The sequence below is a fragment of the Grus americana genome, chromosome 4 (genome assembly GCF_028858705.1).
Source record: "Grus americana isolate bGruAme1 chromosome 4, bGruAme1.mat, whole genome shotgun sequence".
NCBI lineage: Eukaryota > Metazoa > Chordata > Aves > Gruiformes > Gruidae > Grus > Grus americana.
In genome coordinates this window covers 79,508,833-79,534,594 of record NC_072855.1, presented here as the reverse complement: position 1 = coordinate 79,534,594, position 25,762 = coordinate 79,508,833, and the positions used below count along the sequence as shown (strand labels likewise).

Sequence of the window (25,762 nt, the reverse complement as noted above, 5' to 3'; positions counted from 1 at the left end):
AATAGTGATTTCCTGCATAGGATCATGTTTTTTGTCCTCCTGGAAGGTGTATTTTGCCTTGTTTACGTATGGCATAGTTGCAGCCCGATGGAAAGCACGCTGAGGTAGTTGAACGACTTGCCGTTGACCGGCGGGAGCTGGATCAAGGCCTTTTTTCTTAATTTCAGACTCTCTGTCAGTTTTCCTTCTCCAGCTGAACACTTTACAATGCCTGAAGCACCCTGATTGTTTGTTTCTGCTTCTTCACAGTGCGACTAACACTGAATGCTGCTATCTCCTTGTTTCCCAGTTGCTTTTAAAAATTAAGATGACGTACGCAGAAAAGTTCTTAAACGTGTCTACAGTGGATGTGCTTTAGTTAGAGCTTTTCTGCTACCCGATGAGAGCACGTGTGCCTGCCTAGCTAGTTTGAAAGAGTCATCGTACCTGAACTGAGCGTATGGAAGTGGTGGTGTATTGATTTTGCCTAATCTGGTTTTGTGTGTTCAAAGAACTAGTGCCTGTTCTAGAGCAACACTTCGCGTTGCTAGGTTTGCATGGCTCTTGACGTGATTCTGCAGAACGAGAAGTGCGTTTGAGTGCCAACATGCTTGCGTTCACAGCCACCCGACACTGTGACTCTTCTGCAAAGCCGTTTACGTAACAGTGATTCTTCGCAAATCACACAATAAGTATCTTCTTTTGCGCCCCCCCTGCCCCCAGTGTTGACACATCCATCTTTTATTTGTTTATCCTGCTATTATCTTTCAAATGAACATAGATATAGAATAAAACCAAGTTAATTCCATATGAATCCATATGAAATTTCATTCAGCAAAGGGAATAACTCTGGCTCGGGGCCGAAATACAAATATTCCGTGAAAGTACACCACACCTTTTTCTCATTGTAAGGTGGATAAATCCAATGCATATATATTGTCCGTGTTTTGTTCAAGTGGAGCCATTAGATAACCCGTTGTTGTTTGCTCTCTGTAGAAGGCGTGGAAAGCGCCTGAAAGATTTAGGGACGTTTTGTACGTGTCCTCAACCAGGAGGATGCTGCAGCCAGTGTTATTTGATATAGTTACCTTTCATATGGCAAGTGTGTAGTTTTTAATTGCTGTAAAATTAAAGAGAATGAAATAGCCTCTCTAATTTATGAGTAAGTATTGCTAAGTTAGAGGAGAAGGGATGAAGCTTGATCTAACTGCTAACCATGTGTTTAACAGAAGCATGCGTAGACTCCCCTGCAGTCTATAACTTATTCCTAGAAAATAATTGCTTTTGTACTTGATTTTTTCTTTAAAAATAAAAATAAAAATCCTGATTTCCCCTTCTCTTCTCTCAAAAGAGAGAAGGCAATGATTTCTCCAAGCCTCATTTGTTTCATTGATTTAGCTATTATATTGGACTACCACCTTGCTAAATCTCACGAAAGCTCAGTATCAATCCAGTTTGCAAGACTGTCAGGGTCACACGTCTGTATCTTGCATCATTTCTAACTGAACCTTTAAAACTGGCAGAAAATGGAACTTACTCAAAAGCTGTCTCAGTACTGAGAAAGATCATCTTGCCGTTGCCCTAGTCACCCTTGACATACAAATTTTGACTTCGCTGCTTTAACCCATCATCTGCTTTGCTTTTTGAACCGTCACTTAATTGAAATTTCAGGTTCTTGCCATGGGTTGCCAAGGTAAACTAAAGTCAGTGCTAAAGAAGGATGCTTCCCCTATGTATAGTTATTATAGGAAGGACATTTAAAATGTATTCTGAAATAGACTGTTGCTGATGGAAAGCACGTGTAATTTTGACACATGGCTTGATCAACCAGTTCACTGGTTTTGGCCACCTTTGTTTTAAATGGCTCACGAGAATGTTCTCTTAATTATCACCTGTCCAAAAGTTTTCTCCTATTTATATTGTTTTCCCTGTCCTTGGTTTTACCTCATTTTTTTCCTAATCGTAGTTAGTCCCCGCTAAGGCTTTCCTTTCCCCTATTATGCCATTTTTAACCCCTTCTGAAAATCGTAGCTTTTATACCTACATGGAGTTCCTGGGGGTTATTTTGCTTTCTTTGACATTTTCTTTCATTTTAACTATTATAATAAATTATCATAGAAGCACGTAAGGAACATTTATCAGCCTAATTTTTTTAGGATACTTCCTTTCTTCTCTTCTTGTAGTGATGATCGTCTAGTGCTTAGCTGTAAGCCAGAGCAGGGAAGACCGATGCAAAGATTGAACGGGTACCTCTCAGGGATGGGAAAGCAAAACACTGTCTCCCTGCATGCAATAAGAGAAGCACCTATGCTTCAGGGAGTATATATGATGTTAGGGTTCTTCATATGCTAATATTATGTATTATTTTCTTTTTGACCGTGGGAATTTATAATGAAAAGGTACCACTTCCTAGAGCGATGGCTTAATTCCTGCTAGTTTTGTTTACTCGTTTGAGTACAATCTCTTCCTGTCTCAGTCTTGTCACTTCACAACATCCGGTAAAAGAAACATTAGGGAGAGGAAAAATAATGTGTGCATGCGTGGGCAACAAAATAATGAATTTACATTTTACATTTCCTTTATATTAGTCATGCAGTTTTATTCACTTTCCTAAATGCACATTTCAGAAAGCATGCTTTATGTCATGCATTAGTTTTATATGAATTATTCGCATATTGATATACACAGACCTTTCAGAGGGCAAAGCTTGCTTTTCCAGTCCTGGAACAGTAATGTCACCATCCAAATGCCCCGTTACGTAGCAAAGGGGCAGAAAAAGAGGCTGCTATGATTCAGAAGATGCTTTTTTATGAATGATTTGCTTCACTCTATTGCATATCCAAAATTACGCGAAATGTGCTGATTTAAAAAACAGAAAGAGATGAAAAGAAATAGGATAAAATAGGTGGATGAAAAAATGAACGTGGCAAAAGGCTGGGAAATAAACAGGGTGGTATGGTGAATTTTTACGTTCTGTGTCAGCTCTGCAAACCCTGCATCAATGTACTATCCTTTCAGACTTTCATGCCACGGCTCTGGTGCTGAGGAACTTTCCCCTTCAGTTTCTTTCTTTTGCACTATATTCATGCTAGTTCTCCAAAATTTATTTTCCGGAAATTTCATAGTAGTATACAGCTGGTTTCGTGAGCCGGCTCCTCCGTGTTTAGTGTGATAACCGGCACTGATCTTTCTATGCCGTCCTCATACTGTTCTGTGTTTGCCCGAATTGCTGCCCAGCAGTCCAAGGGCGCTTGCGGTCCCGTGGGTGGTTTCAGACTCATCCGGACATCACCGAACCCTTCAGGAATCTCCCGCTTCGTCTGAGGGGTCCGTTTCGGTGATACGGCACAATTCTGGGTTTTGGTGTATACTGTGATGAACGTTCCCGTTTGCCAGACTGTGTCTTGTTATTTAGTAAATACGTATTTACTAAATAACTGAGATCTTCTTTATGATAGAAACAGCTGGGGTTACAGTGAATGGTAATAATGTCCTACTGTTTGTATCCTAACCGTTGTTATCTTTGTGTCCACCTTCCAATGATACTTCCCTTTGCCTGTTTTTCCACTCTTCGGAGCAATAGTTGGTTTCAGATGGGCGATAGACCTTGTGACAGATTCACAGACCTTGCTCTGACCCACCAGGCACATTCAGTGAAATTAAACTGAAATAAGAGTTGCAACTTTAGATGTTAGAAAGAAATTCTTTACTTTAGATGTTAGAAAGAAAGAAATCCTTCCCTGTGAGGGTGCTGAGGCCCTGGCACAGGGTGCCCAGAGAAGCCGTGGCTGCCCCTGGCTCCCTGGCAGTGTTCAAGGCCAGGTTGGATGGGGCTTTGGGCAACCTGGGCTGGGGGAGGGTGTCCCTGCCCATGGCAGGGGGGTTGGGACTAGGTGGGCTTTGAGGTCCCTTCCGACCCAAACCAGTCTGGGATTCCGTACCTTTAAAGCCTGAACACACATAGCTATCTCGAGCTGCAAAGGCATCTCAAGTGCTTACTAGAGACGAATGCCGTGCTCCATTTTTCATTGATTTGGTTTAGATCCCAAGTTTGGCAGGTGTGGGAACACAGGGCTATGACTGTGTGTGTGTGAGGCGAGATCCCAGTTTTTTACAAGTGGTCAAAATCAAAGACTCCTCCTGCTTCTTCAGCTTTTATATTGGTTCTACACCACAAGCTAGTTATCGTCGTTGTGTAACGCGTGCTTTATGAGAAGGCACTGCCATTTCAGCCCTCTGCTTATCTTGTCAGTCTGAAAAGAATTACTATATGGAGAAAGAGCACCGTATTAAGAGCGACAGAACCCATTATTGTGGTCAAAAGGGAGATTATTTGATTTGGACCCTTACCTTTTGCGTGTACGTACGCTTCTAGCAGTTAGCAGTGGCTTTGGCATTGCTGAGACACGTGGGGACATAAGCTGAGGAGGACATAAGACAGATATTTCAGTGATGGGCAGTGCAAGAAGGTGATCCTGTCGTTAAAGTATACAATCTTGAGTATTATGTCACTAATGAAAATAATTGAATCCCAAAAATTGTATTTGTGACAGCTTACACGCTGAAAAATGTGAATGCCAATTTAATTCAGTAAGTGCACTCATTAGGTTCTGGTGATTGTGGGGGTAGTGTTTCTGTTGCTCATAGTATTAGCATCAAACTGTGACACTCTTCTTCCAGCACTCAGTGTCACTACCTTTCTCTGACACACCCGTTATAATAGAGACTTGGGCCCATTCTCCGAAACATTAATTCAGAACCGCTTTGATAACACTACTTCACGCAGTTAAGGGAAAATTGCAGTGCAAGCCATAGAGCATTATTGCAACAACTGAACGTTTAGAATCTCTTAAGCTCTTCTTTCACCTGTGCTTTACAATGTATAAAGTATGCATTTTATGAAGGAAGCTCCCATTTTTCTAAATTAATCCCCAGAGAATCAAAGCTGTAAAATGTTTTCATTTTCTTTTTTTTTTTTTCCCCTTGTTAAAACCACAGAAACACCAACCTCTAAGGAATGAGATAATGGTTTTACTACCCAGACTTTTACACTAAACAAAACCTAGAGGTATATGAATGGCAGTAGACTAGGAGACTGCATGTGTGAGAAAGACTGGCATCCGTGGTGCATGGTGTGCTTCCGACTGGCGCTTGTGGCTCCTTTCCATCATCCATTTTTCTGACTTGCACGGTGTGTGGAGTGTTGTGTTTTTACAGCATGTGGAATTACTTGTAGCCGTGTGGACAATGAATGGATGCAATGTTTGTTGCACAGAACGCTCAAGGGGACAGTAGAAGAATACCTGTATTTGTTACTCGTATTATAAGGGCTTTTCCTCTATTGCAGGTCCTTCACTAGCATTTCTGCGACTCCCCATGTGATGATTCTATTTTAGTGGCTAGAAGTAGGCCTGATACCGTTCTGTCTCATCTCCTCTTATTTTCACTTCCAGCAACCTGACATTCCCATCCCACATCAGGCATGATCCTAAGTCATAAACCAGTAAAAAAAAAGAATTGAAGTAGTTCTACACCTTTCCCAAGAACGTCCCCAATATCTGTCAAAATCTACCTGTTGGTTCTATATGGAACTATAAAAAGTTCAGCATAAAAGAAATTCCGTGAAATGTTTTTCTCCCTTTTAAAGAAAAAGAAATAAGATAATTTACCTGGAGCTAGAAGAGGCCTCCCTGTAGATGGCTTTCTGCATCTCTAAGTTTTCCACTGGGACATTGTATTCCTGTGCAAAGTAACACAGAAAAACAAAAATCCATAAATAAACCTCTTATACTGTGACGGTAGCTATTGTCATCTCACCAAAATCCAAAATTTGTCTTCAAACAATAATCACATGCTGGGGTTTTTTACATAAATAGGTGCTAGCTCCACTGTTGTATTACGAGTTGTGTCTACACGCTCCAGAATGAAGTTTGATTTTTTTTTTTAATCCAAACCTATTTTTTGTTAGAAATTATAGTTTATGAAATAACTAGAAAATTATATAGATAACCTAAAAAAACCCCAACCCAACAACCCCTCCAATCAGAATTGGCTTTATATTCCCGAGACATAAATAATTTTCTTCAATAAGATGTATTTGCTCGTAAAGTATTTAAAGAGCGAAGAGTGCCAACTTTACAGCATAGATGCTTGCAGGTAGTAGTGATATTTGCACTTGACTTTGTCTCTAATGGGTACGTACACATGTGCTCCCATCTGTTAGTGACTGCTGCCATTTTTACCAACAGCAGCACTGTAAAATAAGACTTTCCGTCACAAACTTTTAGATTAATTAGTTTAATTAATAAACGATCTTAGCATGATTTGGCGCTTCACACGGGAGAAAGGCTTTTTCTAATTGTACACCTAGAGAAAGAGCTGTATTTACGTACGTAGTTTGTTAACGTAGGTGGAACGTGGCTAAAGGGATTTCGATATGTTGCGTATCTAATTTTTTTCCCCCCGATTTTTCAGCTTCCTAGTTAGTTTCATGGTGGACGCTCGCGGGGGTGCCATGAGAGGTTGCAGACATAACGGACTACGAATCATTATCCCTCCGCGGAAATGCACTGCTCCGACGCGAGTGACTTGCCGGTTGGTGAAACGCCACAGGCTGGCCACCATGCCTCCCATGGTGGAAGGCGAAGGTCTGGCCAGCCGCCTGATTGAAGTCGGACCTTCTGGTGCTCAGTTCCTTGGGTAAGGGGTGCCATATGGCCTAAAGGAAAACGTTCGGTCTATTTTCGTCTGTTTGCACTGAAACGGTTCCTTTTTTCAAGACTTGAACAGGAAAAGATGTTTGTAACATATGGTGACAGACCGGTCGTGTGAAACGCAAGTCAGTTGTTAGTTAACAATTCACAAAGCTTTTACGCCTTTTCCTTTCCAAATGGATATTTTAACCGGTAGCGCTAAGGTTCATGTGCTTCCTTGGGTATAATTGTTACTCAGTGTTGTGATATTGTAGTGGGAAAAGACCCCTTTTCAGCCAGAAAGGGCAGTTCATACTGTAATTAAATCATCTGCGTATAAAGCAGGAATAGCACAGCACTGATCTGAAGCCCAAATGTAAAGCCCGCTACACATCCAACACAAGTTTCAGCTGCTTGTTTTAGAGACTTGTGTTCTGCTAGCAGTAATTTGGACTAGCAGGGAAGCACGGTGCCTTTGATTTTTCTGGGGTTGAAATTGCTAAATGAAGCATTAGGACAGCCCTGGAATTTTTGGGCCATTTCTTTTGTCCTATGCAGCAAAACCCGTAGAAAGATCAGATCCGTGTCTGCTGCTCAGCTTGTTTGAGCAATTTTCAGCTGAAAGCAGCAGTTATCCACACTTTTTTTTAATTATTATTCTTTGTTTTACCGACTGTTCTCCCTGTCAACTGTGGCATCCAAAAGTGGATGATTGAAGGAACCCCTTTTGTTACAATAAATAGCTTCATTCAGAAATTTCAAGAAAAAGTGACTCTGTAAACAGCAGTAGTTTAAATCCATTTTGAAACAAATCAGTTGCTTTTATGACAGGCAGTCGTCAGAGCCACTATCTTCGTTAGTGCTTTTTCTAAAAGATTGACCTTAGGGAGAGAAAACAGTTGATGGGTAGTTTTTAACTGCCCGCTGCTTTGATACGGAGTGTGAAAGGAGAACGGACCCAAGACGTGTTTTGGCTACTTCACTGCTGCTCTGAGCTGGTAAAAAAGCAAGAGCCGTTCCGAAACACTGCGGATGTGAGGCTGAGAGCAAGCCGACCATTCCTTTTGGCAGACAGGATACCTCCTCTGTGTCACAAGTGACGGCAAACAAGCTGACTAATCGGATGCTTTGTGCCACTTATTCTTTAAAGAGAAGCAGAAAGAAATCTAAAGAGCAGAAGAAATATCGTGCTGTCACATTCAGTCTTCCCGTTATCTTTGTCGCACACAAATTGACCTTAAGTACGTCTTCCGTTTTCTTTTTAAAGATAGGTTTATCTAATGAGAACGTCTCACCTGGAAGACCAGGGTATAGAACAGTTTTAATCGTTCTCAGATCTTTGTGCCCTTCCTACAAGTGTTTTTCTAAGCGTTGTACCGGCAGGGAAATCAGAAAATTACTGTACTGTTTGCAGAGATGCATTCCGAGGTCCAAATCCTGTTCCCATTGTGTTCGCTGCCGAAAGTCCCGGTGTATTCCCGTAAGCAAGGAAAGATCCTAAATTAACGAAGCTAATTTTGCTGATTTTGGTCACCAAATTGTGATCGCTAGGACGGAACCTTATTCAGTGTACAGCCTAATTCCACTCTGTGGACCAGACAACGGCACTGGCGTTCTGGCACAAAAAATACATAAAAGTTTATTTATGTTCTTTCTTTCACTGCTGCTTTGGATGTACTCAGTAAACTTCATCTGCCTACGGCTCCTCCCCCACTTAATGAGGGAGAAAGCTTGGTCAGCCGAATCCTTCAGCTGGGGCCTCCTGGGACCAAATTCCTTGGGTAGGAGAGACTTGAAACAAATTGATGGATGCTGACCTCCCCATTCTTCTCCTCCTCCTGCAATATGATTTTTTTATGTCATTATGCCCATGATATTGTCCCTTTCTATCATTTGAAATTTTGTATACCTAACCCTTAGTGGACCATTTTTTTCAACCTTTGTGGTATGTGGTTTTGTTTTGGTGGTATGTTTGTATCTTTTTCTTAAAGTACTGTGGCCTTCATTTTTGTTTTGGCATGAAGTCTTCCTAGTTATGTGCTCGTTGTCTGTAGCAAAGCAACCTGGATTGGGACCAAAAAAAGGAATCTACTGTAAATTTTAAGATGTTTTTTGTATCAAGGGCTGATTAATCGATAAGTTATATGTTGGATGCCACCAGTATGATAGAACACGTGACATTTACTATGTACATGGTAACCTGTGTGAGTCCTCTAATCGGAGAAGCGTATATACAAATACATTTGTATTTTCTCTCTTATTTCTAAGAGTATGTATGTATATGTATATATAAATATGGATATATTATACGTACACATATGTGTTGTGTGTGTGTGTGTGTATATATATGGACACATACACTGATACATATATTGACATCTGCTTGTAAGGCAACAAGGCAAATTCTTATCTCCTATACTGAAATATAGAAACCCAGACGATCTCCTCAGTCCTCCTTTATCTCTCCCAGAGTGTAAATCGGCAATAATTTCATTGGAATATATAAAATTAGACCAAAGTAAAATCGGCACAGGACGCAACTGCCCACGGATTGCAATGAAATTACTCTGATTTGCACTGGTATAAGCGAGATCAGAATTTGTCCCGCTATTCGTATACGTTACAGTAGATTCTCTTTGAAATGAAGTTGCACAGGTTAACCCAGACAGTAGTGACAAGTAAAATGAGCGTGAGTTTTTTTTTTTACGAATTTGCAAAACAATTACCAAATTTCTAGCTAAGCGCTATTATCTTACCAAAGATCATTCACACTGTGGAAAGAGGTGAATGCACTTTTTTAATCTGTCCTTCAGCATTTACTGGGCCCCTGTAAAAATCTAATCTGTCTTAGTGACCGACTAGTTTAGGATCATGCCAAAGTATTCCAGCGAAATAGGTAGAATTCCAGGTCACTTTGTAGCAGACCGAACAGAGTTGCTGTTAATCCTGTTTCTTCCTCTCTCCCGTGTGCATTTAATGCGCTGTGTTGCTGTGCCAGGCCTGTGATTGTGGAGATTCCCCATTTTGCTGCTCTGCGTGGGAAAGAGAGGGAGCTGGTGATACTGCGCAGTGAGAACGGGGACAGCTGGAAGGAGCATTTCTGTGAATACACTGAGGATGAACTGAATGAAATCTTGAACGGGATGGATGAAGGTATCTAGTCTGACTTTTTTTTTTTTTTTTTTTTAATTCTGCTCCTGCATTACTTCTGTAACTGGGGGTAATAGCTTTTTATTGTTTATTTTATTTAGCACCTCATGTTTGGTCTGACCTAGAATTTCTGATGCTACGTTCTCCAGATACTTCATTTTGGTCACACTGGAGCATATTCGTGTTCTCAGTACAGGAGCCACGGAAGCACTGTGGACTTGTGCTTGCTTCCCTCGCACGGTCTGCTGAAGTGGCGGGACAAAACAAAATCTACCGTCACGAAATGGAGAATAGATGCTAGACTTGTGCTTTCTACTGCTCCTTTTCATAGCGTTAAACAAAAAGCTTCCATAGCAAACATCTTTCCAAAACAAGGCAATTATCATACTAATCCTTTCCAAGCAGCTACGTGTGTGGGAGGAAATGTCAGTCATGGGTACTCCAGCTTTCTGAGAGAACAGAATGGCCTCGGGCTGTCTAGGATCTACAGAATCTGTTATTAATTTTGATGGCTTTTTTTAAAAAAAAAAAAAAGCAAAAACACAAAACACAAAACAAAACACAAAAGTAAACGAGCCGACTCACGTACTTACAGCTCAACTCATACTTTGATACTTTTTTGATTTGGAGTTTAGTTCCCTTGATGCTACTCCAAGCAGTGTGAAACCGTGAAGTAGAAAGGGGCTCGGACCAGTCCCTTTGCGCGTTTGCCTGCTCCTTTTGGGGATGTTGTCAACCTGTTCTGAGTTTGCTGTCCCCAGCTCCCTTCAGTTAATTGGTTGGTCGGTCTGTCTGTCTGTCTGTTCCTTTCTTGATTTCTCTGGTTTAGCTGAACTAGAAATGCTGGGGCATCTTTCCTTTCCCCCTTTGGTTTCTAGACAAAATGCTTTTGTGAGGTGCAGTTAAATGTGAAAAGCATTTTGAAGTTCGCCGTATTGTTTCTCCGAAATTCTCGTCTTCTGACCATTGTCTCTTTTGGCCTCAGTACTTGACACTCCAGAGGAGCTCGAGAAGAAACGTATCTGCCGCATCATCACCCGAGATTTCCCTCAGTACTTTGCGGTGGTATCCCGGATCAAACAGGACAGCAACCTTATCGGACCTGAGGGAGGTGTGCTGAGCAGCACCGTGGTACCACAAGTGCAGGCAGTCTTCCCAGAAGGGGCTCTAACCAAACGAATTCGCGTTGGCCTCCAGGTACAATGAAACAATTAGGAGGCTTAACTTTTTCTTTCTTTTTCCCCCTAATTTTGGTGATGATGATGATGATCGTGCAGGTCGTAGAACGATTTCTTAAATGCTTCTTATGCAAGGCGTCAGAGAAGTACAACCTGCTGTAATAACTAGGTCAAACGTACAGATTCTCAGCGTGAAGTAAACCAGCCTAACAGTTCACTACCGAAAGAGGGGAAGTCTTTCCCCTACCTCCAGCCCCTCCTCCCGCTGCATGCATCCACAACTTACCTTGGCCAGGAGGCCGTGCTTGTTGAAATCCCCCGTGAACAGCTGAGTAGCTTGCTAAAATAGCTCAGAGCTTGTTCTAAGGGGGGGGTGGAAAAAAGGTGACAAGGGAAGCATTTGTTGCTGGTTAAGTGAATTAAATTAACGCTGTCAAGGGTCTGACAGGCACCAAGAAAGGGGATAGGAAGAGGAGGGAAGGCGTGGGAAAGTTGAAAAAGGGAGGTCTCCCCTTCTCACTGGCAGTCAGTTCTTCTGTCTGCAGGTTTTCATGGGAAATTGTGCCGTTTAGTGTAAAAACATAAGGGTTTCGTGGCAATACAGAGACCCAGTTCTTTACCTACTCCTTAAACTGTTCTCAAGTAACTACTCTGTTACTGTCTCTTGCTTTGGAAAGGCTCAACCTATGCATACTGAACTTATAAAGAAGATTTTAGGCAACAAGGCGACCTTCAGTCCTATAGTCACGCTGGAGCCCAGGAGAAGGAAGTTCCATAAACCCATCACGATGACGATTCCCGTTCCCAAGGCCTCCAGTGACGGGGTCATGAACGGTTACGGAGGCGACACACCCACTTTAAGGTTACTATGCAGCATAACAGGTAAGATGCAAATACTAGAGCTTTTTATGCGCGTCTTGAAATTGGCAGTCACCGCGGGCTGAATATGTTAAACCGATTATACACACAGAAAGCTCGGTGAAAACCTGGCTGGGATGAGAGGCTGTGAGAATAAACTACTTTCCAAACAATTACTTTATAGCAGAAATAACATTTGTTGTTTGGACTAACAAGAGATGTGTGATATAAGCATAGACTTTGGGTTTGGGGTTTTTTTTTATTTGCATTTTCCTTACAGTTTGTTTCTTGAGAACTGGCATACCTCTGCCTAGCAGGGTAAGCGTAATACAGACATAACGTTGGGGTATGCTTCAGAGGAAAATATTGGAGTTAAACGCTTTATCCTTGCTAGAACTCCAAAGAGATCAGCGTCAAATTCAGTCTCAGTTAAGAGGCAGAAATGAGCTGCGTGCATTTATTCTGTTTAAAAGTTAGCATCTTCATTTCCAAACTGATTTCAAATACCAGCCCAATGTGAGATGCATGACACACTGAGATGTGCCAGTGAGTCATTCCGGAGAACAGGTGCTTTTACAATTTCTTGATATAAAGGTGTTAGGTGCTGAAATACCAGAAGCAACATCTGATCAAGAAAAAATATTTGCATTTCCAAGAGAGTGAAACAACATTTATTTAAAAATGGAGAAGAATGTTCTCCTTTATAAAGAGGAATTTGAGTAAGTTTCTTGGAGGGACAGTAAATCTGCAAGGATCCTCTAGAAAACTTCGAAAGGGAAATTGGTTCCAAGAATGCTTCACCAAAAGGAGAGAGGAGGTATTTCCTGAAAACTAGTATTCCTTTACGGATACAGCTTGGTTTAAGGCTTGCATAAAGACTCTGCTACACGGTCAAATGGCTGTTTCACAAGTCAGCTGTATGTGAGAGCAGGGACAGACCCACGTTCTGACTTGGCCCTGATTACGCATAGTTTTTCCTTTAGTTCTTCGTACGCGTGTCATAAATGTTCATACCTGCCGTTAGAAATAAACGCTTGCATTTCTGGTTTTATGTAAGCTCCGCGTGATTTTAAGGTAACTGGAAACCAACTGGATATTCTTCACCAAAAGGTGAAGATTGTGCCCACGTTTTCAGCTGCATGGGCCAAACAGGAAGCCGGCGGCGTCCGTGCCAAAGAGGACTGAAACGCTTAGCAGAGTGGCAGGAATCCAGAAGGCTGTCTGTAGTACAGCATGATCTGGGGGTGCGCGTTTCGACTCCCAAGATCTTGTCAGACGCAGATGGTTTCACGGGTTTTCATAGCGACGTGCAAAAGAAATTTCTTGGTTATGTACGTACTGGACCTGAGTCTTTGAATTATTTGAAAAAGAGGTAGATTATAGAAATCATAAATTGTAGTTGTCGCTGTTAGTATCGTTATTATTGTTTCCCAGGTGTGACAATATAGGTTTAACTGCACTATATCTGGGCCAGTTTTGCCCCGTGTATGTGAATAGTCTAGAACGAGCAATTTCTAATAAATTACATCTCTCCCCCAAAATTTTAGCCTCTTTTAACATTTCTGGAGTTGTGCAACAGGACTCATCATTTGAAAATCATTTGGGCACTTTGTTTTCTCAGGGGAAACCCATACAATCCAACTAGCATTAGTGGAATAATGTGGAGCTAAGGAGAAGGCATGTCTGGGATTATTACTGGTTTCATAGGATTTAAAAAGTCAGAAGAATGTAAAATATTTCTTAGAAGCAAGAAAGTTGCAGACTTGCTTGGTTTTAATTATTTTTTTTTTAAAAAATAACCATTTCAGGAGGAACCACCCCTGCCCAATGGGAAGACATCACTGGAACAACACCACTGACATTTGTTAATGAATGCGTTTCCTTCACGACAAACGTCTCTGCCAGGTACCTGTGCAACAAAACACAAGTGCATGCCTCTCTTTCTACAAATATTTCCTTTAAACTATTTTAGTTTATATAGCAGGAGGAACGTAGATGTTTTGTCTATGCTGTGAACCAGTTGGCGAGGTATTTTGGAAGCCCTGAGCCTCCTAGCCCAGACAGATGATGTACGAGAGCTGTTAAGCGCTACAGTCCGTACCAGCTGCGGAAAGAAATAGATGTTCCTGTCGTTTTTATCTCGGCCATTAGTCCTTTGCGGTCAGCACCTGCTATGATCCCAGAAATGAATGAATGACACATGCATTTTGCTGAACTCGTAATCTGAGGGACAGTTCAATTTGCAGGTAGTTAGAAAAAAATCTGGCTTCATTTTGGATGCCACTTCTCTCCCAGATGCAGAAATATGCAGATTTCCACGGAAACAGATATCCCTTATTTGGGTAGCTCATTATACATCTTACAAAAGATGTTACTTCCAGAATATCCAACAAATGAGAAATCAAGCAGAAAGGCCTGTAGGTGTACCGCACTGTGATCTAGAAGAATCTCTCCCGACCATCTGTTCTTGTGACGAGATTCAACTGCTGTCTTTCTGAAAACAGAATTTCATATTAAAAAAAAAATATATATATATATATATGTATGCGGGTATTTTAGTTTGTATCCTGTCCACGATTTTTATCACGGACATGCTTAACAATCTCCTTCTCTAACAGGAGATGCAGTGCATGACCTGGAAAGCATGACATTTAGGGTGTGTAGTCTAGCGAACAGTTACAAAAAGCTTGGGTAACTCGCCCGTGAAAATCAATGAATTTCCTTCAGTGCAAACGTTCGGTGTCCGAGCAGTTACTACTATTAGATTAGGTTTGCTATTTAATGAAATCATTTATTCAATATTAAAACGAGGTCAGCTCTATGGTATAACTTGAACATTAGGCAAAATAAAGTATTCTTTTTCTAGACTTTCTCAGTTCAGAAATGGCTTTCTTCCCATGAAGTTGGATGCTTTGCTTATGTACGTTTCTTTTCGGTGAACTCTACATTTCTCTGGAACAGCAGTGACCACAAGAGGGAGATCTTAAAGTCTGGGTTAGCTCTCATCTGCCACCTGCAGTGTTCTGTTTAAGGGGAGAAATTCAAGATTAATTGAAGTACCAGATGTGGAGACTAGACGCAAAGTTTGAGAGGTCAAAGTCCATAAAATTGGGAAGTCCCCAGGAAGCCTGCATGTGAAATACAGCCAGAATGGGGGGGGACAGTTTAACGGAACTACAGTCTGTATCGGTGGTGGATGTTTCCTAATCCTGATGATGACGTTAAAATTGATTACTGTTGCTGATGTTCTGTGATACAGGTGGGGTCCCATGTGCAAATTTTAATGGCTTCTACCTCTTCTTTTTAATCTAAATGAATGTTCAACAGACTGCTTTAGCCCAAACATGATTTTAAATGCTGTTAAAGTTAAAACCCGGGATTTTTCATGTTTTTACAGTCAGAGAACTAATTACCTTCTTTGCTGAAGGACAAGCTAACTTGAGTTTCTTCACTTGTGCCCTGGTCTAAAAGTACACCTACCCTTGTGCCCCGCTGAGACTCAGCCGATTCCTGACTGTCTGCTCTTCACAGTAACTTGGTCACGTCCAGTTAAATCTTAAATTCATAAGACTAATTCTGTCCAAAATGAGCTTGGGAAAGAGATTTGTCTAAAATACATGTGAATTAAACTGCAGACTTGGAGGCATAGCTGTTTTCCATTTCCTGAGCGGCAGCTTTTTTAAAAAATTTAGGATCCATTTGGGCTTTTTAGCCCCTGGTGTATACATTGGAGCATACGGTGCTTTCTCAGAGGATGGAGCCTCTCCAGTTTGAGCCCAGCATAGCACAATTCTCCCACACACGGAGAGGAAGGTATCGGGATGCAGAGCCTTTATGTACCAAACATGCTTTCTCTCTTTCAAATGTCATCAGCCTGTTTTTTAACCAGCGTGTTTGTTAAATGTTCTAAAGATAAGCACAGCATGAAATTCGCTATTATTCAACTGCAGATGAGTAAGACCAGAGAAATCACACTTGAAAGGTATGCTTTGTGGGTTATAATACCATGTAATCTACAGTAAGTAATAAGCCCCCTGTAGATTATATCAGGTTTTGAGGTGTCTTTGACCTCTCATGACTTCCGTCTCCATCCTACGGGTGTCAAACTCAAGCTTGCTTTCCACCCACACAGTGAATTTTATTTAAAAGAAATGTCATCAGCTCCACAGAGAAACTAAATGAAATGATATCTGAGAAAGAAGGCAATACGTGTTACTCCTTTTAGAATGCTTGGTGCATCTCTGCTGTTGCATCTTGGGAGCAGAAGTTAAATTCTTTTAAGTGAAAGTCGTTATCTTTGCAAAATAACAACTCAGTTGTCTCGACAAAGGTATAAGGAAATTCTGTAAACTTTTATTACCGGGCAATGTTTTCCTGGCCCAAAAAAGGGTGAAGAACCTGTAGTTTTCAGTAAAGAGGAGGCTCATTTTCGACACAAGAGGACCTGTTCTGGAAGCTCAAGTTCTAGACTTGAGTCACAACATCCACGGTACGTCTTAAGTCACCGTGTACGTTTGATAAGTTTCGAGGTGGTTTCTTCCAATTCACATGCACTAGCAATACTTTGTAACAGGCGGGCGTTCGTTTGTAGTAATTATGTTAGTGAAATCAGACAACTTATGACCTTGCCCTGAAATCTTGAAGTATTTCTCTGGCACGGTGGTACCTGAATGAGATAGCAGTGGCAGCTCTTGGCTTCACACCGTGCAGAAGAAGTAATTTATTCCAGTAGTATTCGCCTCTTGCTTCGAACAAGTTTACGTTTGACTTACTCAGCATAGACACTAGAAAGATGCTGTCAGTAAAATGGCACGTTAGAAACCACGATGAAAAGCGAGTCGGCGGTGATCACAGCCTCTGTGAGGCAGGGGTAGCAGGAATAGGATGTGGACGCATCTGCTTTCTGGGTCCTCAAAATATAATATGGCTCAGATAGAGAAATATATTGACCGCTGGTCTTCGATATGCGTAACAAAACCTTAGCACAAAATCAAAGTTAAAAGTCCCTGACTAAATTCATAGAAGAATAATTTCTGGGTTTGCATGAAGTGTTACACGATGGACAAAATCATTTACGTTCACCTAAGGACCCTCCGGTTTGGATGCTGTATGTACGGGATGTACTGCTAACCTTTAAGCTAGATGGTAGAAGAAAGCCAAGTAGTTGGGGCAAGGCAGCTTTATATCTCGTCTGTGAGAGGTGGAGGCCCTAGACCAGACTGAAGGATTTTTGGCAACACGTGCCAAAAGTCGTTGCAGTCTCCTGTTCCTCACCAATAAAATTCAGGGAACCTTGACAGAGTCCCTGTCACGTCAGAAGTTTGTACACAGTTCACTAATGCCCGAGTGTGGTACACCGATGTGTCCGGCACTGAGCAAACACAAAACTGTACGATGCCGAGGAAGATTTCAGGGGGTGAAGAGAAAAGGATGAAAATGCCCCATCTGGAGTTTAACAATTTAGTCATAAACTGGAAGAGAAACGACAGGCTCGGCGTATGATTAGATACGAGCAATTTTAGTGAGATTTTTATGGGACGGTCCTCTCATCTGCGTCGTCAGGTGTTTAGCGGCTGTCAAAAGGACCCTGTATTTCTCTAGATGAAAGGCAGATGTTGCAGAGTCACAGTTAGGAGGAAATCTGAACTGTGCTTTTCCGGTACACCCATCTCTGCTTACGTTCTGCACAGAAATAAAATAATGCTGTGGGATAAACAAGAACAAATTCAGAGGCATTTTGGGAAGCTCTCGAAGAATGGTGATAACATCAGTCACCGTTTCAAATGTCATCAGAAGCTGTTGAAAGCGATGGAAAACAGAGAGTACTGAGCTTATTCGAGAAGAGATTTCTTTCTTGGTAAAAGGCGGCAAACATTTGATCACATATTCTCACTATAAGAAGCCAATTCAGATGAAAACAAAGTTGAATAGAAGAAAAAACATTTATTGGACACTGTGATGAATTTCCAGAATTTCTTGATTTTGGTAAGGCATCAATAATTGTTTAAATATTCTAAAAATACTTATAAATGTAATATATGTATTTCATAAACAGACAAATACGAGAAAGTTCATCTACTTAAATCATCAGAGAAGGTGTATGAGACTGTCTGCCACAGGAGAAGTGAATTTCTTAAAGCTTTTAAAAGCCAGTCACGTACCTGGAAGCAAATAAGCTTCCAGCTGAGTGAGATCTTATCAGCAAGGCAAATGATGGCCTGGGATTTGTGGGGCAGGAGACGCCGCGAGGGCTTTGCGTCTGGTCTTTAGGAGAGGAAGTTCTGGTCCGAACGCTTTCCCTTTTTGCTTCATGCTCCTAAATGCATAGAGGGTACCATGAGCATTCTTAGCGGATTCTTCCCAAATCATAACTTTTTTTTTTTTTTTACTTTTTTCTGACTTGTCATATACAATTGGTGTGGTTTACCAGCTAATGCTGCCAAGACGGGAAAACATACCATTTTCTTGCTTAAATCTTTCTGTGCTGATTACACAACTCTTCGTTTTCTTTTACAGATTTTGGTTGATAGACTGTCGACAGACACAAGAATCTGTTACTTTTGCTTCCCAAGTGTACAGAGAGATTATCTGCGTCCCCTACATGGCCAAATTTGTGGTGTTTGCCAAATCACATGATCCCATTGAAGCACGGTTAAGATGTTTTTGCATGACAGATGACAAGGTGGATAAAACTCTAGAACAACAAGAAAATTTCGCTGAAGTTGCCAGAAGCAGGGATGTAGAGGTACTGTACAAGAATCCTAAACGGTTTGCTCCATTTTCTAAGGTCTGTCTTTAAGCTTGTGGTTTCTGCCTTCTATCTGCCACAAGTAGCGAAGAATAATAGCGCCCACAAATACTGCCGTAATGCAGTCTCATGCATCAGGATAAGATGGAAACTTTGACTTTTGTCGGAGGTAAGGGCAAAGCAGCTGCCAGATACGAGCGATGAAATCCTATTCCCAGCGGACAAATGCCGATCTCTCAGTCTACGGGGCTGGTGGGAAAAGGTTAGCTATATTCAGCTGACTGCATTTGGGTCTTCCTGGGTCGACCGACCAAGGGGGAAGGTAATTGTGTGCTTCACCCCCAAGGAAATCCAGTCAGCTGGATATCAGAAGTGAGAAAGGAATTCTCTTGTCTCACTTTGGTAATCCCGTTTTGTGCTTTCTCCATAGCATTATCGGCATTCAAATGGGGACATCCCGTGTGTTCTCAGGGCAGTCCTCAGCAAGTAAAAAATAGATAGCAGGAACCTTAAGCTGGATTCAAGGAGATAGTAAATACGGAAGCGGGCTGGTTGAGTCTGAGCTCTCTGTTACGGCACTAAGGCTTGGAAACCTATAGGACAAAAGTGAATTGAAAGAATTTGGTTTCCCAAGATGCTTTTTTATGGCGGACCTGTTAAACAGTTGTACTTAGAAACTGGACTGATTCTATGCTAGGAAATCAGGTCATAAAAAATAAAATAAATAAATAAAAATAAAAATAAGTTAAAAAAACCCCAGTAGTCACGTTTTGTCAGCATCTTTGCATACCAAGAAGTTAAATGAGCAGGTTTGATTAATATTCTGCTTTACAAAAAAAAAAAAAAAAATCTGTTGCTGAAAGGCAAAAGCTTTCCTACATGGAATCCAGCAAACTGCCTGCTAAATGCAGATTTTTCTGGCTCTGTCGGCTTCCTCTGAACGGGTGACAAATTGAAAGTGCTTTAACTATGTGCATGGCATATTCTTCTGCTTAGTATGGTCTCTTTTCCCTGAGATTCCTACCTTTAAAAAAAAAATAAAAATCTATCCTCACTGTTCCTGAAGCTCTGACAGGCATTTCTTGTGCAGAGGAGCTAGATAAAATATGGGCTTATAAAACTGAATAACCAGGCTGAATTTCTGGAAAGTAAGGCTGGGGACGTTAATGTATTGGCGGTTTGAAGGGAATATCTCCAAAACCGGCAAGCTGAGATTTAAACGGGTGGAGAGGCCATAAAAATAGTGATCCAAAGCTGTAGGCAGTACCATTATATAGGCATTTCAGAGAGGTATTTACCCAGGGCCTGATTTGCAAAAGCTCTAGGCCTTTACAAGTCCAGCTGAAATAAAAAGAATCTACTGATACACACCATCTTTACCTGCTGCAACAGACTGTTGCAAATAGATTAACCGCGTAGGTAATCTGAGTTAGAAAGTATTTGTATTGGTAAAAAGGTCCTCTGCAAGTTCATGATATTCCCTGCCTGATTTATTATCCTACTTGTAGGACTTCTGAGTTGATTGCTGAAGAAAATATTTCTTTGACTGTTATGATGAGGCCAGGTTAGCGAAGTATGCTAAAATTAGAGCCAATTAAAAAAAAAATCCAAATTAAAATACAGATTGAGAATTTGCCCAGATTCATGACACTGAATACTCATTTTGTCATTTCTAGTGTCACGTTGTTGTTGTTGAATTAACAAGTATTCCATTTGGAATTTAATAATCTGAAATGTTTCTGCAGATTTTTAGGTAACTGTCCATAGCAAATCTTGTAAATGCTGACAAGTCCTAGTAATTTAAGAAATTGATTGAAACTACTGTAGAATTATGCTTGAGAAGAAATCCTGACCACCTCACTGTGATTAATTGCTGCTTTCCTTCTTTTTTCGCTTCCAATAGGTATTAGAAGGAAAACCCATCTATGTTGACTGCTTTGGCAATTTGGTGCCGCTAACAAAGAGTGGGCAACATCATATATTCAGTTTTTTCGCCTTCAAAGAAAACAGACTTCCTCTGTTTGTTAAGGTAACGGTGTTAATATGAGCTATGGAGATAACTATCTGTGTTCCGCTCTACGTGCGTGTGTCCGCAGCGTTCTTCCAGACACCAAAATGGTCCTTCTAGGAATCCTGTTCTCTACCTGCTAATCTAAAGAGCCGATCAAGTTGGATCTTGCTTGGTTTTCTGCATCGCGGTTCAATATATTGCAGGGAAAAATGCAGAAACTGCAAAAAAGTGTCAGAAAACATTGTAGAATTGGCAGAAATCTCTCAAAATATGCTCGTTGTACCCTACGCTTGTAAATATGCATATTGCTGTAAATATAACTGTTCTTCAACCAATCGTCCTCCCTTCAGTAGCAATGCAAAACTTCCTTGGGGGTGCAGTAAGAAAAGCATGGCTCCTTTTTGGCTATTTCGAGTTACAGCTTTTACCGTATTTTTGAGAACAAAGGAAAAAGAAGGTAATCGATTTTGACAAATTCCCAGCTGTAACCTCATTTTATCCCTGTAGTGTATCTTACTGTACTATTCCATTTGGAAAAACTTTTCTGTGAGTAGGAAAGTTTGTAAAACAAAAGCCAAACCAAAAAACCCTCCCTTCGTCCAAACTTAACTGATGCTTTAGTGCGAACTGTAGACCCGGTGCCATAAATGCTGTGGTCCCCGGGGCTCACCTGCGGTGTCGGGGAGATCTGCAGGGAGGAGTAAGTCACGTAAAAAAGTGCTGTCGCTGTGGGCTGTGCTAGCAGTCACTGAGCCACCATCACTCTCTCTTCTGGAGAGAGAGGTTCTACAAAGAACAGTTTTAGCGATAGGCTTTGTGAATGGAAACTTCCAGAAAAATCCACTCCCTCGTTGTATTAAATTTGCTGTATGCTGCTAGACAGCTTTTTAACTCTCCTCCTCCTTTCCAGCAATATCTTGTTAGCTTCTTTTAATTTAGAACTTTATCGGTGCCACCACCTACCTTTGGCTTTGCATATTTTTCTCCGTGATGGGTTTTTCCAAAATAGGTTCAAAAACATGGGTGTCTTTGCATCTAGTATCTTCAGTCTGATAAAGTTAATAAACATGTTTCTAATTGTATCATTTTATCCGTTCAGAAAACGAAGAATGAGGTAATGCTTTCAGTTGTATTTCTTGTGTGATGTCGTACGTAATCCTCCTGGCGTTATGTACAAAAGGGAAAACTACATCACCAGTATCCTAGGTTCTCAGTGCTTACACTTGTTTCTGCTAACAGCTGGGAAGGAGATCCTTCTAAGATTCACTGCAAAATCTTAAAGTATGGCATGATGTAGTATCTGTTGTAGATAATAATGGTCACATCTATAAATATATTCCAGCAAATTCCTTCATTCTAAGAATAGGATTTACCAGTCCATTTGAGAAAACGTTTTGTAAGAGAAGAAATTTGAAGTGTAATCTTTCCCTGCGTTCGGCCTCTCAAAAGAGTAGCCAAGTGAACAAACACAATATTTAGCGTTAAGGTCTTGAGCGAAGAGTTAGCGCTAACATCGGCATAAATACCTATTCTTGCCCTGTGGCAAGAACGGCACGGTTCCTTTTGTCGCCTAACACAAAATGAGTCTCTGTTATGGCCATAAAGTTTGGGTGAAAAGTTTTCCGTTTCAGTGAAAAACGGGTATTGTGAGTTATCACAGAAGCTGAATCATACCGGAATGCCTCTGTTCTCTTAAGGCTGTGATTACACTCTAAGTGTTTCTAGTGCCTAAGCACCTACGTGCTTGTGTCTTCTCTTGCTTTGACGCACAAATATATCCGTGTGTACACGTACAAACAAGCAGGGGAAAAAAACAAAGAGAAAACACGTTATTTTTGCCTATATGGACTTTTTGTCCCACGTCTAGCCTCTTTCTGCTACATAGTTTTGAGTGGCGCAGATAGATCGTCCGGCAAAATAGCCAAATAACAGGTTAACTGGCTGTGTGTTTGCTCTACCAGGTGCGAGATACCACTCAAGAACCCTGTGGACGATTATCATTCATGAAGGAGCCAAAATCTACGAGGGGCCTCGTTCATCAAGCCATATGTAATTTAAACATCACTTTACCCATTTACACAAAGGTACTGTGACATTATACTGCCCTGTGGTCGTCAGCATTATAATATAAACAAGGAAATGAGTAGGAGGGCAAAATATTTTTAAAGCTTTGTAGGTGGGTATTTTAAAGAATCAAAAATACCCGCCAAGGGCTTTCATTTTCTGAGGACTCAGAATTGATGACAGAAGGGAAACAAAAATCCCGTTTGCGCCATTTAGCTGCCATGGTTTCACTCGGTTCTGTTCAGGGGCGAGACAGATCTGGCGCTCACCGAGTACCTCTAGGCTCGCTTTTTCCTTTGCCAAAGACTTCCCACGCTGTCCAACCGTGTCTTGTGACACCCCTCTGGAGATGAACTGACCGTTCCTACCTCTCTCACAAAGTGTGAGGATCATACGATGTTCTTAAGGTATATGGAGTACAGCAGGACTGAAAATCATTTGTCTTTTTTGTCATTTGCCAATTTGAAAGTTAAGGGGCCTTGCAATAGCATTTTTAGCTAACTGTCTTGTTTTTCCGTGGTGACAGTGATAAAAACGTAGCAGACTTGAGCTCTAGAGTTTGGACAGTTTATAGCAACACCAAAAGTGTTTTCTTAGACTGGATTTTAATATTACGTTGACTTTTGACACTGACTTTTCTTCCTACATCTGATCAAATCTGTCAAGAATCTGAGTACGTCACATCGCGTAAACGGTCTTTCTTCAGAATATTGTTAGAACAGTTATTAAGGTGCCTGGGGAAGAAAATGGTGCAACGTCAAGGGCAGGAAAAGGAGAGGGAAGCTCTAGTATGAGTTAGTACTTATAAATAACGAGATTGAGACCAGTCAAATTCTCATGAATCACGGCAGTGCCTTTGATTTCTGTTTAGGTGATTTCAGATTTCTGTTTCCTTACAAAGAGTCGGTTTATTGCTGTTCGGTAATAACTAGGATTTTTTACTGTCCTTGTCAGATTAGGAGCTGCAGACCTTCTTACCTTTTAGTAACGTATAGGCTGTTGGACCAAAATCTCGCCTGTTGGAGTCGGGTTTTTTCCTCCGCATTTTTAGCATATATTATAATCTTTGTTACAGCATTTTTGTATAATTTAAGCCCAACACATCTCAACATATTTTAACTTTAAATGGGTAACGTTCTTAACTATTTTAAGTATTTATTCATGCTAATTTATGGGTGCAAAAGCATGTGTGTGTTTTAAGTTTGGGTCCAAATAAGGATCACTAGAAGTCTAACACCCAGAAGCAACTTTTCTGTTTGTAATTTGCTTGATTCTGTAGCCTTTTGTGTTTTAAACTGACAGTTTAGAGTTTTGCCGCTTTTTGACGTAAGAAATCAATTGCCGAAACTGACTGCGTTTTCTTCTTTTCTGTTAAATGTTGTCAGAAGTTTTTTCCTACTCTTCTAAAAAAAAAAAAAAAATACATTGTGCCTGCTCTTTTTTCCCCTTCTCTTTTTGCATGGCATTTTGGAACTGAAAGGAATCAGAATCAGATCAAGAACAAGAAGAAGAGGTAATGTTGCTCTAACAGCATGCTATTGCTTATGCGTACTACTAAACCACAACTAACAGATATCGTTTGGGGGATTAAATCTGTAGTGAAACAGGCATATCGATGATTAGCTCAGTGCTAAAAACCATGCAGAGGAGTGCACTTAAAAGCATCGTGCACAGGCTCACTGTTGGAATTTACTGAGTTTAACTTTCCCTACATTAAAATGAAAGTTTCACTGATTCCGATGCACTGATTTTGGAGGTGTATAATAGTTCATTTTGCTTTCCAAACAGTTCCTTAATAATTTTTAAATTATTTTTGCTCAAGAATAAGCCGTACAAGTGTGTTTCATTAAGCTTTAATCTCTGCAGCGCAAAAAAGGGGAAATGGGGTTGAATTTTCTGATTCTGAGAACCATCCCGCATGCTAAAAATAACGTAGGGTTGCTACTAGGTTTGTCTAAAGTATTCAGAAGCAGTGAAGCATTGGCATAGTATACTTTTTATTAATACCCCTAAGCACAGTCCAAATATGCTTCCTCCAGTTGGTGGTGGTGGGTAGGGGGGACGGGGGCAGAGGAACAGACCTAAATCCAACAGTTACTTCCATCGGCGAGCTCCCCACTGCTGGGAGGAGCCTGCGACCGGGTTGCAATGGAACGCGTATCTGTGTACCTGAAAGGGCCGCAATCCACGCTTCTTGTCCATTTGCACATCCAGTAGACTGGATCTTAAAGATTTCAGAGTTGGACGCGGAAGTCCAGTAGAGAATCAGCGTTAACTCAGAAGTTACAAGTAAGTTTACCCCAAGTAAAAGGTGTCGAGTTTTCATCTTTAGCCTAAACCGAATTGCGTCTTAATGGAGAAATGTGGCCGACTCCCTTTTACATTCCTGGCCCCGATCTGGCAGTTATAGACGTTCCTTAAGGTCTGACCCCTACGTGAACGAGTAACGTTAGAAAAGCATCCCCACGCTTTGGTGATGTTCAGCCGTTGGAAACAAGTAAGGGTGCCAGCACCGTGAGAATAGCCCGCTCCCCAAAGACGGTGGACATCTTTTCCATGAACTGCAAAACAGACTTCAGAAGTTTTGTTGCATGGATTGCAGTTTCCCGTTATCATTACGGAAATATTTAGCGCTCCTGTTCCAGCGCTGAAAGATAGGCACTGTCGAGTGACAGAATTCCAGACCGATTTGGAGGAATTTAAAGTAAATTCTCCTAGGGATCCTAGGTTACCATGTAGGGCGATCTGCGCTTCAGAGGAATTCATACTATTATGGGTCTGTAATACGCACTGCTGAAGTTTAATAATGTGAGCGTAAATGATTGCAAGGCATGTATGAGCGTGTGAGTGTTGCCAGTGATTTACCTGTACTCATTTTTGGGTTAGGGAAAAGCAGGAATTAGTCACCTCTTAACTGAGGCAATCTTTGCATTTATCTTTTTATAAAGAATACTTTTAAACAAGTAAAACCTTTTTAACACTCACTAAAAACTATCTTGGGGGCCTGAACATATGAGGTATATTGTAACAGCAGCACCGCATAGCTGATTTTTGTTCCTCACAGCCATCCTACCACCCCAAG

The 25,762-nt window shown here is 41.1% G+C and overlaps 1 protein-coding gene across 11 annotated transcripts in view; it reads left to right on the top strand.

Moving 5' to 3' along the window:
• The window catches only part of ANK2 (ankyrin 2), a 345,813-nt gene that overhangs the window by 294,016 nt on the left and 26,035 nt on the right, over positions 1 to 25,762 (top strand). For 5 of the 11 annotated variants that reach the window (XM_054823152.1, XM_054823144.1, XM_054823143.1 and 2 more), the window contains 10 exons: positions 6,454 to 6,678; positions 8,354 to 8,452; positions 9,670 to 9,824; positions 10,807 to 11,018; positions 11,677 to 11,881; positions 13,666 to 13,762; positions 18,374 to 18,602; positions 20,509 to 20,634; positions 22,578 to 22,700; positions 24,161 to 24,193. In XM_054823152.1, the coding sequence (XP_054679127.1) occupies positions 6,454 to 6,678; positions 8,354 to 8,452; positions 9,670 to 9,824; positions 10,807 to 11,018; positions 11,677 to 11,881; positions 13,666 to 13,762; positions 18,374 to 18,602; positions 20,509 to 20,634; positions 22,578 to 22,700; positions 24,161 to 24,193 (1,504 nt within the window). The remainder of the gene's footprint in view (positions 1 to 6,453; positions 6,679 to 8,353; positions 8,453 to 9,669; positions 9,825 to 10,806; positions 11,019 to 11,676; positions 11,882 to 13,665; positions 13,763 to 18,373; positions 18,603 to 20,508; positions 20,635 to 22,577; positions 22,701 to 24,160; positions 24,194 to 25,762) is intronic. The other 6 variants (XM_054823151.1, XM_054823147.1, XM_054823148.1 and 3 more) reach the window with 2 other exon arrangements.